This window comes from Stegostoma tigrinum, chromosome 42 (genome assembly GCF_030684315.1).
Source record: "Stegostoma tigrinum isolate sSteTig4 chromosome 42, sSteTig4.hap1, whole genome shotgun sequence".
Lineage (NCBI taxonomy): Eukaryota > Metazoa > Chordata > Chondrichthyes > Orectolobiformes > Stegostomatidae > Stegostoma > Stegostoma tigrinum.
This window is the reverse complement of record NC_081395.1, coordinates 4,482,916-4,505,452: the sequence shown is the minus strand read 5'-3', so window position 1 is coordinate 4,505,452 and position 22,537 is coordinate 4,482,916. Positions and strand designations below refer to the sequence as shown.

At 42.1% G+C, this 22,537-nt stretch overlaps 1 protein-coding gene across 7 annotated transcripts in view; it reads right to left on the bottom strand.

Annotated features, from left to right (window-relative positions):
- LOC125449368 (macro domain-containing protein CT2219-like) overlaps nucleotides 1-22,537 on the bottom strand; it is a 987,510-nt gene that overhangs the window by 919,710 nt on the left and 45,263 nt on the right. For all 7 annotated transcript variants that reach the window (XR_009443130.1, XM_059641690.1, XM_059641688.1 and 4 more), the window contains exon 3: nucleotides 19,961-20,077. Coding sequence is in view for 6 of the 7 variants with exons in the window: in XM_059641690.1 (XP_059497673.1) it covers nucleotides 19,961-20,077 (117 nt within the window). In the remaining variant the exon portion in view is untranslated. The remainder of the gene's footprint in view (nucleotides 1-19,960; nucleotides 20,078-22,537) is intronic.

Genomic DNA, 22,537 nt, shown 5'->3' with positions numbered 1-22,537 from the left:
CAGCGATTGAGGGGGGACCTGATTGAGGTCTACAAAATCATGAGGGGTATAGACAAGGTAGATAGCAAGAAGCTTTTTCCCCACAGTGGGGGAGTCAATTACGAAGGGTCATGAGTTCAAAGTGAGAGGAGGAAAGTTCATGGGAGATATGCGTGGTAAGTTCTTTACGCAGAGGGTGGTGGGTTCCTGGAACGCGTTGCCAGCAGAGGTGGTAGGCGCAGACACGATAATATCTTTTAAGATGTACCTGGACAGGTACATGGGTGGGCGGGGAGCAAAGGGATACAGACTCTTAGAAAATAGGTCGGAGATAATGGGAACTGCAGATGCTGGAGAATTCCAAGATGACAAAATGTGAGGCTGGATGAACACAGCAGGCCAAGCAGCATCTCAGGAGCACAAAAGCTGACGTTTCGGGCCTAGACCCTTCATCAGAGAAGGGGATGGGGAGAGGGAACTGGAATAAATAGGGAGGGGGAGGCGGACCGAAGATGGAGAGAAAAGAAGATAGGTGGAGAGAGTACAGGTGGGGAGGTAGGGAGGGGATAGGTCAGTCCAGGGAAGACGGACAGGTCAAGGAGGTGGGATGAGGTTAGTAGGTAGATGGGGGTGCGGCTTGGGGTGGGAGGAAGGGATGGGTGAGAGGAAGAACCGGTTAGGGAGGCAGAGACAGGTTGGACTGGTTTTGGGATGCAGTGGGTGGGGGGGGGAAGAGCTGGGCTGGTTGTGTGGTGCAGTGGGGCGAGGGGACAAACTGGGCTGGTTTAGGGATGCTGTAGGGGAAGGGGAGATTTTGAAACTGGTGAAGTCCACATTGATACCATTAGGCTGCAGGGTTCCCAGGCGGAATATGAGTTGCTGTTCCTGCAACATTCGGGTGGCATCATTGTGGCACTGCAGGAGGCCCATGATGGACATGTCATCTAGAGAATGAGAGGGGGAGTGGAAATGGTTTGCGACTGGGAGGTGCAGTTGTTTGTTGCGAACTGAGCGGAGGTGTTCTGCAAAGTGGTCTCCAAGCCTCGCAACAAACAACTGCACCTCCCAGTCGCAAACCATTTCCACTCCCCCTCTCATTCTCCAGATGACATGTCCATCATGGGCCTCCTGCAGTGCCACAATGATGCCACCCGAATGTTGCAGGAACAGCAACTCATATTCCGCCTGGGAACCCTGCAGCCTAATGGTATCAATGTGGACTTCACCAGTTTCAAAATCTCCCCTTCCCCTACAGCATCCCTAAACCAGCCCAGTTCGTCCCCTCGCCCCACTGCACCACACAACCAGCCCAGCTCTTCCCCCCCCCACCCACTGCATCCCAAAACCAGTCCAACCTGTCTCTGCCTCCCTAACCGGTTCTTCCTCTCACCCATCCCTTCCTCCCACCCCAAGCCGCACCCCCATCTACCTACTAACCTCATCCCACCTCCTTGACCTGTCCGTCTTCCCTGGACTGACCTATCCCCTCCCTACCTCCCCACCTGTACTCTCTCCACCTATCTTCTTTTCTCTCCATCTTCGGTCCGCCTCCCCCTCTCTCCCTATTTATTCCAGTTCCCTCTCCCCATCCCCCTCTCTGATGAAGGGTGTAGGCCCGAAACGTCAGCTTTTGTGCTCCTGAGATGCTGCTTGGCCTGCTGTGTTCATCCAGCCTCACATTTTATCATCTTAGAAAATAGGTGACAGGTTTAGACAGAGGATCTCGATCGGCGCAGGCTTGGAGGGCCAAAGAGCCTGTTCCTGTGCTGTAATTTTCCTTGTTCTTTGTTCTTTGTCTTCAGTTCAAAATAACATTTGATATTTACAGCATAATAAAATAATAAAGGTCTTAACAAGTTCTGGGCAGCACATATGACCTGATCTAAGATAGAATCCCTCAGAAACTCTGCAGCACTTAAAACAGCAACTACGTTTAAAGAGCAGCATCTACAAAAGATTGCTATTCTCCTGTTAATATTGCCTACTTTAATTAAGGGATAGTTCATTGTTAAATGTCCTACAGAAATACAAGTTGTTTATTTAAATTTCTGACTGATCTACAGGTTTAAATGTACATGATTTAATATACTGGATATCATGCAAGTTTAAGGAAGTCATAGAGATGGAGAGATGCAAGAACATGAGTAGATTTACACACAAAACTCAAATAATATGGACAGCAATATTTAGGCTCAAGTGAGGTATACAGCTTGGAGGATGGGAGTTTATCAAGGAGAGAAGTACAGCTAATAAGACTGTATTCTCCAAAGTTCAGAGTATGAGGGGTGATCTTACGGCACTCAACAGAGTAGGTTCAGAAAGGATGCTTTCACTTTTTTTGTGGGGGGGGCGGGGAACAGGTGAGAGGGTCTAACCAGAGGACACAATCCCAAAAAAAGGGACAACCCATTTAGAACTGACAAAAGAAGGAATTCCTTTATTCGTGGTGTGCTGAATCTTTAAAAACAGGTTAATGGAACATACTATGAGTTGTATCACTTGCATGTTCAGGGCAACTTTGCCCAGAGACAGTCTTCGGACTGTTTTTCCGATTAGGATCAATTGTTCTGGACTCAGGAGGAGTCAGCATTGTAATAAGCACTTACTTGATTTGGTCACAGCCCTAGGTGTCAACAATACAGGTTCAACATGCAACCTGCAAAGAGAAAGCACTCATTTCTCTCTCTCTCTGTCCTGTCTGTGTGCAGAAATAAAAGAAAATCCATACCAGCTAGCTTCTCTCCTTCACCTTTCTCTGTAAGTTGTTCTCTCTGCAAATCCACTATTGAAAGGAAATGGGGGAAACCACCTGGGAGGGGCAGTGAAAGGGTGCATCATAACTAGTGAATGAAAAACTGGGAGTCGGGGTATTCACAACCTTGTATCATCAACAAAGAGTCAGAAGAAATTAAAAGAAATGAAAAAATTTGAAGCTTGTGATCTGGATTGGCTGTGGATCACAACTGTGCTTCTCTGACATTTGTTTTCTTTTCTACTCATAATATTTGTGTCCTCTCTCTTTGTGAGTCCATATGCATTTGGAAATTTTAAGAAAGAGGTAAAGTTTACATTATATTGCTTAGCAACTCAATTTGTCCATTTTTTTGCTTTTGATTAAAAATAGTTTGATTGCAATAAACAGGTATTTTCTTGTTAATGAAAAAATCTAGTATGCATATTCTTTTAACATGAATTAGACAGGTAAAATTGGGCAATTTGATGGTTTAATCATATTTTCATTTGTGATGATTCAAGGAATACAGGAATTGCATTCTGCTGCACTACTGCAGTGAGTCATGACATTACAAACATCAGAAAAGGAGTCAAACACTCATTATACCTTTCAGTCCAGCAATATCCCTAGAAATGAACCCAGTGAAGACTTGTCACTATTTCCACACTAAGGCTTCTTGTTCAGACTGTTACAGCTGCAATTGATTTCCTTTCAGAAAAATTCTGAGTATAAACTGACCCCATTATTACTTAAGCTTAAGCACCCTGAACTCAGTTTCTAACAGTTTTGCCAGACTTCTTACTAGTGAGCCTGCACTCTCTAGCACACTTAGATACAAGACTGATCGACTTTCTGGACTGTTATTTCTTTGTGTCCCTGGACCTCTGCAGTACAACAATTTCTTCTCTTTTTTTTTTTGTTAATAGTCTATGATTAGGGGGATGTTTTGGTTCGGTCAGTTGGCTGGATGACCAGTTTGTGATGTAAAGTGATGCTAATAGCATAGGTTCAATTCCTGCACTGGCTGAGGTTGCCAAGAAGGACTCTCCTGCTCAATCTCTCCTTTTGCCCAAAGCATGGTGACCCTCAGGATAAACCAGCACCACTCAACTCTATCAGAGAGAAGCCTTATGATCCAATAGGACTATGGCAACTATACCTTTTAATTTTTAATGTGCAAGGGTTCAAAACCACATTAAAAAGCATGTAATCAAACAAACTTCCACATTTTACAGCACCACTAACAGAACAACTCCAAAAAATGAAACTAAAAGCTATGTCTCCCTGATTTTTATCACTAAAATGTAAATCAAACTTAAAGTTATACATTGTTCTTAATACAAGTTTCGGCCCAACCCCAGATAATACAGCAGGGTGGGGAGAAAAGCTACTGTTGAAGATGCGCCATCTATGATAGAGAAGAAAGTGATTTCTAAATCAACATGTTTCTCCTTTATGATAATGCTCGAAGAATTGTGTTAACAATTTGTGGGTGTAATAAAAGATACCTATTAAAAATGACAAGCCTTTTGTTTGCCTTTTGCTGCAAGATGCTGCCACTTCAGTGTGCTGCATGTTATTACTTTTCAATTTTAATTATATGTTGCCTGGTGGTTGATAGCCGCTTCTGGGTTATTTTCCTGCCACTCTTCACTCTTACAATTTCTTTAAGATATAAATATGCAGACTATACTGCAACGGTCCTCAGAAATTGGATCAACCCATGACAGAATCTGTGCTCTTTCTCTGTGTAACTTGGCTGAGCTGTCACAGAAACTGGCCTTGAGGTACCACAGCATTTCAAACAAACCTGATAATGAATAGGCTACAGGTTTTTTTTAAAATAATTCTCCTTCTGTCAATTTTCACCCTCTTTTCTGGGTAAGGGCTCCAAGGAGTGAAGTGATCCAGTTTCTGGCACCCTACCTAAGCAATTTTTCACACATAAATTTAGACAATATGCATCAGCAGGATCAGGTTTCACTTGGCTTCTAGCACTCACTGAAGGACAACAAAGCACAAGCATGGAACCAAGATAAATTTCTCACTAGTCCAGCAATGCAGAAGGCAATTGCAAGTGCTTGATATTGTCCCAAATGAGATCAGCATATCCATTTATCATATTCTAGGCCATTTCTGGTCTGGATATTGCAACCACACACAACTTTAAAAAACTGAGCCATCAGGGGATCTTGACACATACATCTGGCACACTGCAGCCTTAATACAAATGTCAAATCCTATTTACAGATATATTGTATAGAGGAGAATTGTATCGCAGGAATTTAGTTAAAACACTTAATTGATCAAATGGAAAAATATATGACAATGAATATAGAAACATCTCCAAAGCAGGCACATAAATATACACTAACATAAAGTCTAGTGCCATCGACAATTCAAGCCAGCTAAGGAAAAGCAAGCAGGAACTTTGGGATAAAATAATCATTTTAAGATTATTCTCTTCAAGGTAAACATCTGTAGTTATGAAACAAAATAGAAAATCATGAAAGTGCACAAGATATATGAAGATTGGCTTCTCAATGTTGATGAAGGGGAAGATCAGTAGAAATATTTTTACACAGCGAGCTGTTCCAATTTGCAAAGAAATGCCTGAAAGGTTGGGTGGAAGCAGATTTATTTGATTCAAAGGAATAGGGGAGTAAGGCTAACTGAAAAATATTTTCAAATGGACCAAATGGCCTTTTCTCAATCTAAAATTCAACGACACTGTGTTTCTGTGAAATTCAAGATCTCTATTTACTTTCAGATTTTCAACATTAAGATCCTTCAACTTGTTCAGTAGAAAATACATTTTAACAAGTTCAGCATGTACTGAGATAATATCAGCCATTACAGGAGAAAGGACACAAAGCAGCAAAGAAAAATCAGCTACCTTTCATAGAGTTTGAGAGACGTATGGAACAGAAACAGACCTTCTCAGTCCAACTTGTCCATGCCAACCAGATGTCCTTCCTATTCATGTACTCGCTCAGATGCTTTTTAAATATTGTAACTGTCGCAGCCTTCACCGTTTCATCCAATTCAAACCAAGAAATCTACTTTTGAAAGAAGTTGCCAAAAAATTGCAATTCTCCTGTGACCTTGGAGTAATGTGGGATAGTGGTGGTGATGGGTTGGTGGGAGGAGTGTTAAATACAATGCTGAAAGAAGAGAAATTACTAAAATTCACATTGTCCAAGCTGAAGAACTCATATCAAAAGACTCAGCAAACAATTCAAATGTGGTCAGTCATATAGAAAGATTATAGCACCTTTCATGACCTTGGCTATCCCTAACCACTTTACAGCTATTTACATACCTTTCCAAGTACAGTCACTGTTATACTGCAGGATATATCAATTTGCAGTCAGCTAATTCCCACACAAAACAATGTGAAAATGACACAAAAACAGAAATTGCCAGAGCGGCGCAGTAGATAAGCTTTCTTTCTATAAATGCTGCCAGACCTGCTGAGTTTCTCCAGCAATTTCTATTTTGGTTTCAGATTTCCACTATCTGCAGATCTTGGTTTTATGAGAATGATCCAGATCATCTGCTATTAAGGATATTAGTTGAAGAATAAATATTGGTCCCAGAAAATCAGGGAAAACTCACCTGCTCTCCTTCGACGTCATGTCCATTGGAATCTTTCAATCCAACCTCAGGGCAGAGCTTCAGGTTGGCATATCATCTAAAAGGTGGTACCTGCTGGATGAGTAATCTGGTGTGTGTGTGTGTGTGTGTGTGTGTGTGTGTGTGTGTGTGTGTGTGTGTGTGTGTGTGTGTGCGCGTGTGCGTGTGTGTGTGCGTGTGCGTGTGCGTGTGTGTAAAGGTGTACAGGTTATGTTTGTCACCAAAATACAGTATCATTCATCCCATGTACATGTTGCATGTTTGAAAAGCTAAGATGTTCACCCACATATCTAAATGACGTCATTATTGCTCGTGGTGTTTAAGGCACTCTTCAGCATTAACCCTTTTGTACCCTTAAACAATTGCAACAACAGTACACCCCAGGAATGTCAGTCTAGATTTTGTGCTCAAGTGTCTGGAATAGAATTTGACTCAAAAACTTCTGATTCAGAGGTCAGAGTATTATCAACAAAGGTTCAGCCGATACCTTTCTCCAAACATACAACTGAATCATTGCTGATCCAATTGTGGCCTCAACTCTACATCTCTACACCGTGAGCAGCACGGTGGCTCAGTGGTTAGCACTGTAGCCTCACAGCACCAGGGACCCGGGTTCAAATACAGCCTCGGGCGACTGTCTGTGTGGAGTTTGCACGTTCTCCCCGTGTTTGCGTGGGTTTCCTCCAGGTGCTCTGGTTTCCTCCCACAGTTCCACAGTCCAAAGATGTGCAGGCTAGGTGGATCGGCCGTACTAAATTGCCTGTAGTGTTCAGGGGTGTGTGGGTTATAGGGGGATGGGTTTGGGTGGGATGCTTCAAGGGGCAGTGTGGACTTGTTGGGCCGAAGGGCCTGTTTTCACACTAAGTAACCTAATCTAATTTCAACCCAAACTTCCCACCCCATCCTGATAACTTCTGACTCTCTTGCTACGCAAGGATCAATCGACTTCTGCCTTAAATACACTCTGTCTCCTCCCACCTGTAGGGAATAGTGTTTCACAAACTCAAACCTCAGAAAGAAAACATTTCTCCTCATCTCTGTCTTAAACAAAAAACCCCTACTTCTAGTCCCACTAAAAAAAGAACACCCTCTCAGTACCCAAGCTATCAAATCACAACACAATTCCTTTATCATTACATTCCATACCCATTGAGTTAAGCTTTATTTCCTTCTCCATTGCTGTCTGAAACATCTTTCAGCAAAATGTGCACACAGGCATATCTGAGGGGTGCATCTGCCTGCACCTATGTCCGAGTGTGTGTGAAGGGGCGCAGTGTGTGTGTGTGTGTGTGTGTGTGTGTGTGTGTATGTATATAAAAAGGTGTACAGGTTATGTTTGTCACCAAAATACAGTATCATTCATCCCATGTACATGCAGTCTGCACCAGATCTAGGATGTTTCTGTTCTTTTCGTGCATTCCTGGGTTAGTGTTTACAGAATAACTGATCTAGGCTTTTGTAAAAAAAAATCTTAAATGACATTAAGAAAAATAAGATATTCATGAAAGAATCCATTCCCTCAATCCAGCATTTGATTTACCCAAATGGTGAAAGAGAAACTTTAGATGTCAAGTACTATGCAAGCACCTCACTTTACAATTGGCAGCTCATGATTTATAGCAGATCTCAATACATTCTTTGTCTTGACATTTTGCATTTCCAAAAATCACTGAAAATAAAATCATGATTTCAAGAAGAATGGTTTAGAATTTAGAACAAGAAATATTGCACCAGCCAAGCTCAACAGCACCACCAGCAGGTGTTTGGCAGTATTTCCACTATTTGTTATATCATATTCAAAACTTTCCAAAATTAATGCACTCAAATTTAAAGGAGAAAAAGACTTAAGACAGAAGCCAAATGGGTTACTTGACTTAAGTAAAGTGACACCTGAGGTAGTAATAAATAGAACAGAAATCAATAAATGATCGAGCTACCAGAGATTAAATTCAGAAAGATAAACAAACAGTCGTTGTCAAATATATAGTTTCTTAGAATCTCTACAGTGTGGAAGCAGGTCATTCGGCCCTTCCAGTCCAACCCGCCCTCTGAAGAGCATCCCACCCACGCTCACCCCGCCTACCCTATCCCTGAAACCCTGCATAGTTAAGATTAAATGTTTAAGTGTATGGAGTGCATGACATGTAGAAACTAATGTAACAGTTTCTTTTGAAGAATACAAAAGCATGATAACATTTAGAGGTAGAATGCAGAAGCAACAACATACTGAGAGGCCTAGAAAGGATAAAGGGGGCCAAAGGCTGAAAAGCCTGAAAATGAGAGATGCACAAAAGAAGGCTATTTCACACTTCAAGCCCTGTCCACCATGTTAACAGAATGATCTACACCTCAATTCTGTCTACACACTTGGGGAGAGTTTTTCAGTCTTCTGAGGCCTTTGTTGTGAACAATTACTTCCTGATTTCTCTGCTGAACAGTAGAAAGCAAGCTGAAAAATAAGACTTCAAGAAAGGATATTCAGAGAACAGGCATGTGCAAAGGGTAATGAAATGTGAGGCTGGATGAACACAGCAGGCCCAGCAGCATCTCAGGAGCACAAAAGCTGACGTTTCGGGCCTAGACCCTTCATCAGAGAGGGGGATGGGGTGGGGGTTCTGAAATAAATAGGGAGAGAGGGGGAGGCGGACCGAGGATGGAGAGAAAAGAAGATAGGTGGAGAGGAGAGTATAGGTGGGGAGATAGGGAGGGGATAGGTCAGTCCAGGGAAGACGGACAGGTCAAGGAGGTGGGATGAGGTTAGTAGGTAGGAGATAGAAGTGCGGCTTGGGGTGGGAGGAAGGCATGGGTGAGAGGAAGAACAGGTTAGGGAGGCAGTGGGTGGAGGGGAAGAGCTGGGCTGGTTGTGTGGTGCAGTGGGGGGAGGGGACGAACTGGGCTGGTTTTGGGATGTGGTGGGGGAAGGGGAGATTTTGAAGCTGGTGCAGTCCACATTGATGCCATTGGGCTGCAGGGTTCCCAAGCGGAATATGAGTTGCTGTTCCTGCAACCTTCGGGTGGCATCATTGTGGCACTGCAGGAGGCCCATGATGGGCGTGTCATCTAAAAAATGGGAGGGGGAGTGGAAATGGTTTGCAACTGGGAGGTGCAGTTGTTTATTGCGAACCGAGCGGAGGTGTTCTGCAAAGCGGTCTCCAAGCCTCCGCTTGGTTTCCCCAATGTAGACGAAGCCACATCGGGTACAGTGGATGCAGTATACCACATTGGCAGATGTGCAGGTGAACCTCTGCTTAATATGGAAAGTCATCTTGGGGCCTGGAATAGGGGCGAGTGAGGAGGTGTGGGGGCAAGTGTAGCATTTCCTGCGTTTGCAGGGGAAGGTGCCGTGTGTGGTGGGGCTGGAGGGCAGTGTGGAGCGAACAAGGGAGTCACGGAGAGAGTGGTCTCTCCGGAAAGCAGACAGGGGTGGGGATGGAAAAATGTCTTGGGTGGTGGGGTCAGATTGTAGATGGCGGAAGTGTCGGAGGATGATGCGTTGTATCCGGAGGTTGGTGGGGTGGTGTGTGAGAACGAGGGGGATCTTCTTTGGGCAGTTGTGGCGTGGGCAGGGTGTGAGGGATGTGTTGCGGGAAATGCAGGGGACGCGGTCAAGGGCGTTCTCGACCACTGTGGGGGGAAAGTTGCGGTCCTTGAAGAACTTGGACATCTGGGATGTGCGGGAGTGGAATGCCTCATCGTGGGAGCAGATGCGGCGGAGGTGGAGGAATTGGGAATAAGGGATGGAATTTTTGCAGGAGGGTGGGTGGGAGGAGGTGTATTCGCTCCTCTCCACCTATCTTCTTTTCTCTCCATCCTCGGTCCGCCTCCCCCTCTCTCCCTATTTATTAAAGAACCCCCACCCCATCCCCCTCTCTGATGAAGGGTCTAGGCCCGAAACGTCAGCTTTTGTGCTCCTGAGATGCTGCTGGGCCTGCTGTGTTCATCCAGCCTCACATTTCATTATCTTGGATTCTCCAGCATCTGCAGTTCCCATTATCACATGTGCAAAGGATGCTGAGCAATATCCAGTAGAACGAGATTACACAGTAATCCATAAATACCAAAAATCTTAAAGAACAAAAGTTGGAAATAGAAAACATCTCCATCTGGTTGTTATTTGCTTTTCACAGTGAGGTAAGTTTTAAAATCAACATTTTAAAGCTTTATTTCAAATGAACTGTTTGGCATCTGTGTGTTGTGCAGATTCTAGAGCACTACAATTTTTTGAAGGGCCTAGTACCTTGGTTAGTGCTTCTTGTAACATTCAGGGCACAATCATCCCAAATGTTGCTTCTGTGGTGCTCCATGTGACCAGTCTTCAACATTGCAAGAGGAGCCTCTATCAGCCCCTTGGATATGTAGCTCAGGAAGAAAAGAAAGCCACCCTCATCATTAAAAATGGACACAAAAAACTGAGAGCCACCCCACTCAGAAAATCTCCTACTTCGTCAAGTAGTAATTACTTCGCACAGCCACAGAACATTGAGATCAAAGATCTGACAAATGGTGTTACGTTAATAAAAGTAATGCTGAATGCTGCGGGTGATAGTAAAATTAATGTCACTTGCATATGTTACTGCACCCAGTTGGCCCTTTCAATGACAATACCAATTGCAATTATGATATTATTTCTGGTTAGGTGAGCAGAATGCCACAGAAATATTCATGTACTCAAAATCTGCTTATCAGTTTCAATCTTATCCAACAGAAGGTGTTGTAAATGAATAAGTCAATCCACAGCCTGAACCACACAAAGAGAGAGATCAATGTTCAAAGGGAAGACAGTTTCGGACAGATTGACATGCTTTCCGTTTTCATCTTCTGCTGTTCCAAGACGGGTTTTTGGACTTGTCCAGACTATGACAAAAATGGCTCAGTGTCATCTTTCACTGTAACCTCTGAAATCTGTGCACAGCAGCAGGTTCTAGAAGTGAAAGCTATGCATCAGAACACCAATCAATGTGCACAGAGCTTCCCAGGGGCTGACAGACATGCACGTATTCACATTTCTCCTCTCCTCTTTCACAATTGTTACAGTATGTCCACTGTGTGCCACATGCAGTTCAGTCCAGGGTCTATGTTTATTCATTCTCCCACACCCGCTCCCCATTATCTTCTTTATCCACCTTGACGCTTTTGTAACAAAGGTACACAACATATTATTGGACATTAGAGCTGACTTCTACTAGAAATTGGACTACATGCCAACTTTGGCAAGCTTAATGGAGAGTTTCTCTCCATGAGGCCTAGTGAGATTTCTCATGCTATCTTCTGAAACTCATCACAGTACCTATACTCCTATGATGCCCCTCTCGTCCTATCAACCCCCTCACCACGTGCAAAAAGTAATTACCACTGTCTCCCAAATCTCCCAGGTTTACTGGCACTGGTGCCATTTTTAAAGCTGAGCTGTTTATCCTGTCAAGTGCTGTCAGTCAGAAACTGCTTTTCACCATGCACATATTGGGAAGGGACTGAAAACAAATGCTTCTTAGGTCATACAGGCAGCACAGCTAACACTTCACTTGGAAATCAGATGGCTGTTAGCATCGACAGTCCAACCCCACTGCAGTAACCCATGTTCTCCAATGATCAATGGCCTTTCCCACTTATATGTTGAGGTTCCTTCCCTCACAATTATTGTCCCCTCTGTATCCCAATATATTACCACTAATCCCCAGAAATGACCTCCCCAACTTTCTTACCACAGCAGAGTCCCCTGATATCAGCCCTTGACTTTCAATGAACTAATCTACAGCTGACCATGGCCCAATACCGCCAAATCACTTGGATGGACAGTGCAATCCAATGACTGACCAGAATCCTGACTGATCACTGTGCAACTCCCCATCAAACTCGCCATGGCTCTCCAAAACCACTGCACTGGATGTGCAGGATTAACCATTCCCCAGACTGTAGTGATATTGATCTTCTGACCACTGGCTGTGCACAAGTCCTGCACTGTTAGCGGATTCTACTCTGATTTACTGTGTTGAGACCACCTGAGTAAAGGCTGTCTCCCTTGATATGACTGACAACTGCGTCATGAGACATGACCATTTGGTTGGAGCGCACACAGTATATTTGCCACATACGTCACTGGCATTTGGTGCAGATGTGAGATTGGTGTAAAATAGTGATGTACAGCCACATGTCCGCCTTCACTGATGACTGTTGACAACCAGTTAATTTTGTGTCTGCTGGAGGGTAGGACAAGGCATAAGTACTGACAGTCTTTAAGTTCTGGCTGAGGAGGCAAAGCACAAAAAGCTGAGGCAAATAAGGATTTAAGTAAGTACAAGGTCAGTGAGTACTAAGGGGACAAGCAACGAGCCCTGATATGCACCCGGTCCAATTCATGAGACAGGTGCCTGTCCCTGCATGTAAACTGACGTAGCAGTATCACTGCAATAACAGGTGCCAGCTACAAAGTTCAGCAATGAAATGCAGGACCGTACCGTAAGTTGATCAGAAATTCACCATGAAGGTATGGTGAGGCTGATATGAATCTGGATTGATGATTGCCCATGGACCAGAGATGCATCCAGTCACTGCACATGGTGTGTGTCCTGAGACCTTGGAGACTGCTATCCAAGATGAAGGAATGGAAGTGCAAGCAGTAAGCTGGAGGTTATTCTGGCTTTCAGGCAGGAATTGTCACTGTCTAGTTTCTATCTGGTAGGTGGAAAATAGGAAGCTGCGTATAGACAAGAGGTGATTAAGTAACAATAAGATGGTAATACATAGTAATGAATGCGAATATGCCTCTTGCTGCTCACTAATGGGATTCTCATCTTGCTGTTCAACACTCGCAGTTTTGGACTTTTTGCTCCTGACTTCGGCTTTGATAATCTCATTCTCATTACTGCTGACCTGATTGCAATTTCCCATCTTTCTCCATGCTGTTTAGAGACTGAGAAGATTGCAGCCATCAGTTCTTAGGTGAAGGAACGATAGATTTTAGTTTTCAGAGCTGTGACAATCTGACTGGTTCCAAAGTAATTTTGAACAATGAAGTTAAAACAGCATTTCCAAGAAATCATGTCGATTTTAGATGAAGGAAGCTATGTGGGGAGTTAAGTGCTTGGGTGATTGTTAACTTGAGAATTTTACAATCCAGAGAAAGTAGCCAAGCTCATTCAAACAGAAACAAGTTGATTCAGAAAGAAAAAGTTTTAGCAGCAGTTACTATAAATTACAGTCTTCTCAATCAAATAGGAATGAGAAACAGTCCTAAATTTCTTAAGAAAACTCCAGAGGCAAAAAGTTTTCGACGTCAATGCTTACCATCATTACTCAGTCTTTTGAGTATAGGTGTTGGGGAGTCATGTTGAGGTTGTACAGGACATTGGAGAGGCCTCTCCTGAAATACTGTGTCCTGTTCTGGTTGCCCAGTTATAGGAATGATATTATCAAGCTGGAGAGGGTTCAGAAGTGATTTGACAGGATGTTGTTGGGTAATAAAGGATTGAATTATAAAGAAAGGCTAGATTGGCTGGAACTTTTTCCACTGTAGCATAGGAGGTTGCAAGGTGATCTGATAGAAGCTTATAAAATTATGAGAGGTATAGATGGAGTTAGTAGCAGTTTATTTTTCTTAGGATGGGAGATTTCAAGACCAGGGAGCATATTTTTAAGGTGAGAGGAGAGAGATTTAAAAAAGACATGCGGAGCAAATTTTTTACAGAGAGGGCGGTTTGCGTGTGGAATGAACTTCCATAGGAAGTGGTAGATGCGGGTACAATTACATTTAAAAGACATTTGGATAAGTACATGAACAGGAAAGATTTGCAGGGATATGGGCCAGGAGCAAGCAGGTGGCAATAGTTTATTTTGGAATTATGTTCGGCATGGACTGGTTGGGCCAAAGGATCTGTTTTCACACTGTATGACTCTTTGGCATTATACAAGACAGCCTACAAAGCTGTTGGAGAGATACATTAGATTAGATTACCTACAGTGTGGAAACAGGCCCTTCAGCCCAACAAATCCACACCACCCCTTGAAGCATCCCACCCAAACCGATCCCCATTCCCCTATAACCCACATACCCCTGAACACTACAGGCAATTTAGCACGGCCAATCCATCTAGTCTGCACATCTTTGGACTGTGGGAGGAGACTGGAGCACCCAGAGGAAACCCACGCAGCCACGGGGAGAATATGAAACTCCACACAGACAGTCATCCAAGGCTGGAATCGAACCCAGGTCCTTGGTGCCTGTGAGGCTGCAGTGCTAACCACTGAGCCACCGTGCCGCCTCTCGAGATATGTTTAAATAAAAAGAGATCTGAGATAACAGCTTGTTTAAAAGTCTCAGGAAGAGATATTAACTAAAAGGAAGGGGCACTGAACAATTGCAAAAATTGTCAAGAAGAAACTAATGAAAGTTGTACCACTTGAACAAGGAGTTTTAGTGTAGAGACAGAGGGTGACCTTTCACTGAGGTTTATGCAACTGTAAGATTGTTGTCAGGATAAAAGGGCTGAATCTTCCTTCATCCAGAGAACTATGCACTGTTGTAATTTCACTTGAGGATAAAATGTAAATGATGTACAAAAACATAGTTGCTGGAAAAGCTCAGCAGGTCTGATAGCTTCTGTGAAGGCAAAAACAGAGTTAATGTTTCAGGTCCAGTGACCCTTCCTCAAAACAACAATCTTATAAATGTCTTTTAAATGTTATTGTACCCGCATCCACCACTTCCTGGAAGTTCATTCCACACACGAACCATCTCTATGTAAAAAATTTGCTCTACATGTCTTTTTTAAATCTCTCTCCTCGCACCTTAAATGATGTACATGTCATTAAGGAACCAGGATGTAAAGCAGCATGTGACCAAAAAATAATGTGGCTACAGCTTAAGTTACAGTTTTTGTTACGAGTGCTACTTGTTGCTGTTTGAGCCATCCTGTAACACATGCACTTAATAGTGCAGTCTTCAGATAAACTGAAGTGACTGAAGGTTGCCAAATCCATGTGTGCAATTGCTGGGTTTACATAAAGAATCCAGAAACACAATATGCACCAGCAAGTGAAAGGATGAAAAAGAGTAAACAAATTGAAAAGCAAGAATCTTATTAACTATTTACTCAGGTAAAGTCATAAGACATCTTAGTAATGAAGGGCAGCAAATTCCATCAACTGAAAATACTCTATTAACAAATTTTGAAAAGCTTTAAACCTGATGGATAAGGTTCAAGACAATAAGATTAATATTTAATCAACAAAAGTCGCAATTATTTCAAGGAATTCATGGAATCAACAAGTTTCACAGCTTATATTTTTGTTTAACTCTGAACATCTTCAAAGTAAATGTATTTTTTCCAGAGGATTGAAGCTGAACATGAAGAAATTAAGTCCAAAGATGTGCAATTTAATGGATTGGCCATGCTAAATTGCCATGCAGGATCTTGGGCCAAATGGCCTCTTTCCACACTGTGGGATTCCATGATTCTAAGTGGGCATGATCTCCCCACACCCAGTCTCATACCATGTCCAACCCTCCCTGTCATCCCCACCCCACTGACCTGACACAACCTGTGCATCTTCTCTTCCACCTATCTATCCCACCCATCCCACTGACCAATCCCCACCACTCCTGATCTGCACTCACCTATCACTATCCAACCTACCTTCCCCAGCCCACCCCTCCCCTCACTATTTATTTCCCAGCTCCCGTCCATCTTCCCATTTCTGAAGAAAGATCCTGATCCAAAACGTCAACTTTCCTGCTCCTCTGATGCTGCCTAGCCTGTTGTGTTCCTCCAGCTCCACATGATCCTCCTAACCTGCTTCCAGTGTTCATCACTCAGTGAACTAATAACTACAATCTTGTGATCATTCTCCAACAAACCTTGGAGTAACAACTGACAGGGTAGGCTCATCATTGGAAGATTATAATTCTTCATTTACATTCAAAGCCAACTTCCTCAATATAAATTGGAATTTTCTTGTCATTAATCTTAAGACAAAATCATAATTAAAAATGATTCACTCCTAAATATATATACTTTTCTTGAACATAATTTGGAAAGTTGCTCTAAATAGTTTAAAAAGCATTATTTTAAGGTGACATTACATCAGAATTAATAACTTTTTAAATTAATTGTTTAATTTGAAATTTTGCATTCTGACATTACCTGCTAACTCTTAGTTATTAAAATTGGTGTTTCAACATTGAGGAGTCATATGCTCATCTTGTAAGTATTACATGAGATGAGGTGTGAAAGTGCGAGGTAAACATTAGGAATTTGTGCAGAAGCAAAAAGAAAAGCTTTGGTTTTTCACAACTATCAGGCATCACAAAATACTCTACAGCCAATTAAGTTCCTCTACAGTGTTGAAATGTAATGTAGCAGCAGCTAAGTCACATACAGGAACTCCTGCTAACAACAAATGATAATGATCAAACTGTCTGTTTTAGTGATAATATTGTGTTTTGTGTTTAATATTTGCTCCAGGTCTGTGCGAGAGACCTTTCCTGCTCTTCTCCGAAACTGTATCATTAGATTGGCCCAAGCAGACAGGAAGAGCTTCAGTTCTAATGTTTTCTAAGAGATGGCCTCTCTAACAGTCCAGCACTCCCTCAGTAGTGGTCTGGAGATGATTTTTGTGCTCCAAACCTCCAGCAGTACATGAAGCCTTGCGATCCAAAGTTGAGCGCTAACGGCTGAGTCACTGCTGACAAACACAGATGGAGGAGGTGTTGGTGTAGTGGTACTGCCATGGGGCTAGCAATGTAGAGGCCGAGGCTAATGCAGCTGGTGGAACTTAAATTCAATTAGTAAACCTGAAAACAAAAAGCTAGACCCAGTGATGATGGGTACAACAACTATATCAACTTATAAAAATCCATCTGATTCACTAATGTCCTTATCTAGTCAGATCCAGACACCAGACTCAACAAAGTGGTTGACTCTTACTGCCCTCTGAAATGGCCTAGGAAGTCATTTAGTTCAAGGAGAACTAAGAATGGGCAACAAACACTAGCCTTTGCTGCACTGCCAACCTGACATCAAAGAAAAAGGATCTGCAACTTTTTAAGAAGCTTTAGCGTAAAATGTAATTGAGTTAATGATGTGATTAAGGTGATCAGAGTGCACAATTGCTAACTATTGAGAGGTTAAGGAGCATTATGCAGGGCAAGTGAGATACTCTGCTTACACCTTATCCACTTACACAAGGCGTCAAAATCTCAACAGTAGGACTCAACACTTTACTGCCAACATGGAAAGGGTCGGCAGCAGTTAAGCTTCCTTGCCATATCAGATTTATCAGCCATTCAAAACCACTTAAAGTATGTTTTCTTTGCCATTATTCAGAACTTGCTGAGAGGCATAATCATGAGTGCTTGCCTACATATAGAAAGAATGGAAAATACATATTTATTCTAAAGGTTAAACTTTAAATCGGATCAGAAAAAAATCAGGTTGCCTGCCACAAAACTGCATGACTGGCAAACCCATATCAACGTAGTTTTTTTTTGGGATGGCTATCTTTAAGAGATTTAAATGCACAAAGTGTCCAGCGATACAAATAACAAGCTTTCAAGCTAATGTGAATGGATTGTTAGTACACAGCCATAATTTGATTGGAGCTGGACATGATTCCAGACAGTGTTTGCTTTACAGTTAAAATCCAGCTGAGAGGAAATGCGATTGAATTTTTTTAAATGCAATGGAGATTGGATATACCCAAGTTAGACAGCTTTAGATTATTTGAAATGGATAGGGATAGTAAAAGCAGCAGTTATGTGTGTGAAAAAGAATTAGGTTAGCTACCAGACATTGCCATCTGAAATGAAGTGATAATTGTAGACAAATATGATGTTCCTTCAAGTTTTTAAAAGGAACACTGACAAGTGCCCGAGAAGATTTGAGTTATGCAGAAGCATTGAGATACTGTAAAAATATGCAGTTGGTGCTTATCCTCCAAAGTAGTAGTTTTAATCCCACGTGCCCTCTCTATTTCCAAATGTGATTTACTTCAACTACTTCTCTCTCTACCAGTTGACATGGTTTCTGGTTTAGTATCTCTGACTGCAGTCCATAGCCTCACATCACCCACTGTAGAGAGGCCGTTCCTGTCTCCTGTTCAAAAGGACTTACATTGAGCATTATACCTATGTTTCTCATTGTAGGATTTGCTTTTATGGAACAATTTCTGGCCCATTGTTTCATCACTAAAAAACTCTAGTAAAGTCACCCTACAATTTCAATTCTTCAATCAGAATCAGCTCCAATTTTTCAAAATCTTCCTGCCCATATTTCCTGATGTTGTATATCAGGCAGCCTTCTTATATTATATCTCAGCTTCCTTTCTGCAGTGTAAACAATAATTGCAAGACCTAAACTGCAAATTTTACATACAACTAAGTTTTGACAAAGATTCACCATGACATCTTATTTTTCTTTTCTATGTATATATTCTTAACATCTCACTTTAAGCCCAGTATAACTTCAGCATTTTATGGCTTTATCCACTTGTACTGCTGCTTTTTAACGACTTGTAAATATGAAATCTCAAATCCCTCCACTGTTCAACAACACCCAACATTACCCCAAAGTATAATCACCTCACACTTACTGACATTAAATTCCGCTAGTCATTTCTTTATCCATTTCACTCTTAGCTTCATTTTGTCCTCAGAATCATTCACCATGCACCCTGTTTCACTATTATATGAGTTTGTGCAGCATTCCCTCTAGCCCTACATAAGCATTTATCAAAGAATAATCATATGGCTTTCTGCAGAACAGTGCTGTTCATTTCCAACCAGTCTGGGAACCATTGTTAACTTCTACTCTTCATTTTTGAAGCAACTTGGCTATCCCCCACAAACTCCCATTACTCCCCCTTCCAAAACACCACCCCACCCCCACATTGTTCCAACACTTTAATCTTCTTTAATAGTCTTTTAGGTGGTATCACAGGCGTTCTGAAAGTCCAAGTACACCACATCTGTCAAAAAGGTCTTGATTCAACAATTTAGGTTTTGAGTACAGTCTCCCTTTCTGAAACTGGAAGGGTAGATTGCTTACTTGTACAAACTGTCATGAATCAGGGGCATCCACATTCTTCTGGAGATTGCTTGGTTATTTTCAGCTGGGGAAGCCTCCCTCTTTGCACACTAAACAGATTCTCATCGTGGAGTTTTGGTGGCCATGTATAAAGTTGAAATCCATAAACCCACTAACGTGACATCTAACTTAAATTGGTGATGGTAACAGGTCATGATGTGATGATTTCTAAAACACTGTAATCCAACAATGACACAACAAGATTAAAAATGTTCCTATTCACAAAACTAAGAATGTGATGCAAAGAATGAGAAAGCAATTTAAGTGAAAATAGGATTGAATTACCTCAACTTTTGAGGTCCACATTGCCAGTGACTAAGTCTGGGAATGAGGGCAAGTTCCCAGAATTTTCCAGAAATTGTGAAAGGCGTTTTTGTTTTTATTAACCTACTTTCTTTTTGCCTTTAATCAGGTCATTATTCCTATAGATTTGCACCATTGAGTGGATGGCAGGATTAATCCAGTCAATGCTGCAGTCATTATGCCATTCCACTTGTACATCTGCAGGTCATGATGCAGCCAATGTACCAACCTGCATTGACGATTGTATCAATTTCCAGTTTGGTGATGTCCTCTTGCATGATTGAAAGCTTTTGATTCATAACATCATCCTTCCCAAAGTGTGAAAATGGCTGTCTAAACTTTTCTTCTGCCAAAACAAAATGTAGACAAAATTAAATAATTACATCACAGAACCAGCATTACAAAATTAAATCAAGAGTATTCAATTGCTTTTTGAGTAAAAGAGTCTGGGTACAAACGTAACTGGATGCACTTTTCACCAGAACAATGTCACAGAAAATTAGAAAACTTCTAACAACATAACCAGAAGGTGCCTGTATGAGAATGGAGTGATCTTACAAGTCAGAAGAGAATCTTGTTCCTGTCTGGTACCTTTCATGTCTTCCCAAGACATTACAAGCCAACTTCCATGTAGTAAGCTCACAAAAGCATGCTCAAAAGGCTGAATGGCCTCTTCCTGCTCTTATTTTCTATGTTTTCTTCCATTTGATAGGATTGTGCTGCGTCAGTCTTACTGGTGTATAAGAAGTCAACATATCAGATGTCATGCCTGCACTTATTCCACACCTAAAGTCCTCAGTTGGTCACTAGGACACAACCTGAAAGATAGTTTGGCCTTATCCTTTTGCACACCAGTTTAAAGCTTCTTTTACAGAAACTGACATATACCTGGAATGGCTCCACAGAAGCCAGCTTTCAATCACCAAGTCACCCTTTATTTACACATGCATAGAACTTGACGCTGGTCCTTAGAACCAGCTCTCAGAGTGAATAGAACCTCTGGCACTCCTGCTTATATCTATCAACAAGGGCTCCATGATTGGACCAGGTTAACAGTCCCCATCAGGCTGTCCACCTGGATGGCTTTGTTACAATTACTATAACATCCTTTGCAAAATTTAACTTTCATGAACATGGCAGACAGTTTCTTAAAGCATTTCGTAGCTAAACCCGGGAATCTTAAAAGGTTCTGCTGAATCTGCCACTGGAAAGTTCCGTTTCAACTGCTTTCCTTGTCTTATCAAATTCAGTTCTTACTGCTCATCCAAAGTTGACTCCACTCTCAAATGTATCCCTCTCCCAACCCTTCCTATTTACTGCACTACCTTCTAGGACTTCAGAGCCAGTGAGCAGTGTCCATAGTTAGCTGATAATATGAAAATGAGGCTGGGGATAAATTTTCCTTGACCGTCCACCAGCTTCATTAGATGCGCACTGCACTAGATACAAACTGATCTGTTTTAGTAACTTTGAATGAGGGAGGAACATTAGCTCGGTTACCTCAAGAACACCCCTGCTCCTCCTCAGATAGTGACATGGGGTATTTTATCAAAGGCCAGATGTGGCTTCTGTAAGACAATGCCATCAGTGACATACCATTGAAGTGGAAGCCTAAACTATGTGCTCAAGCTTCTGGTATTGAGGTTGAACCCTCAACCTTTGCCAGCTTAAAAAAAAGTTCCACTCAAAATAGGATCCAATTGACCAAAGTATTCAGTAATTCACAGTTGCCACACTGAAGCTCTGCTAGATTAATGCAAAGTGAGTTTGTTCACAGCACAATCTGACATCTGGTGGTGCACCATAGAACTGCACTTGTACTACAGTGACTGAAACACGCTATTGTCAATAATCAGAAGGGTCTAGGCCCAAAACGTCAGCTTTTGTGCTCCTGAGATGCTGCTTGGCCTGCTGTGTTCATCCAGCTACGCACTTTGTTATCTTGGATTCTCCAGCATCTGCAGTTCCCATTAGCACAGAAGTTACACAACACCAGGTTATAGTCCAACAGGATTATTTGAAATCACAAGCTTTTGAAGCATAGCACCTGACTTCACCTGATGAACATTCTACAACTTCATTACAACACTGAAGTCTCACTGCATGTGGCCAGTGTTTGGAATCTTGCCTGATTTTTGAAACAGTTCTGCTTTCACCACTGCCCCAGCCAAGATAAGTTAAGCACATCAACCAGCAACTTTCCTTATCTGTGTGGTTCAAATATTTACAACTTTAAACTAACTATGCAAGCAGGGAGACTTTTCAAAACATTTTTAATGCAGTTTCTAAACTGGCAGTCTCTGTACAACATTTAGTTATGCTATCATTGCATTGTCAAAAATTTGTAATCGTTATGAAAACCTCTTGAAAAGCTTAAGTGGACAGATAACTCACATATTACAAGTAAGTTTACAGGGTACTCAGTGCAAAGACTAATGCAATTGACCTCTGGTTGGGTCACCCACTACCACATACAATTTACATGTTGCACCTAAATCTGATAGCGAGACAAATTCTATTCTAACATTAGAATGAACAAAGAACAAAGAAAAAAGAAAATTACAGCACAGGAACAGGCCCTTTGGCCCTCAAAGCCTGCACTAATCCAGATCCTCTATCTAAACCTGTTGTCTATTTTCCAATGATCTGTATCACTCTGCTCCCTGCCCATTCATGTATCTGTCTAGATACATCTTAAACGATGCTATCGTGCCCACCTCTACCACCTCTGCAGGCAACACGTGCCAGGCACCCACCACCCTCTGCAAAAAGAACTTTCCACGCATATCTCCCTTAAACTTTTCCC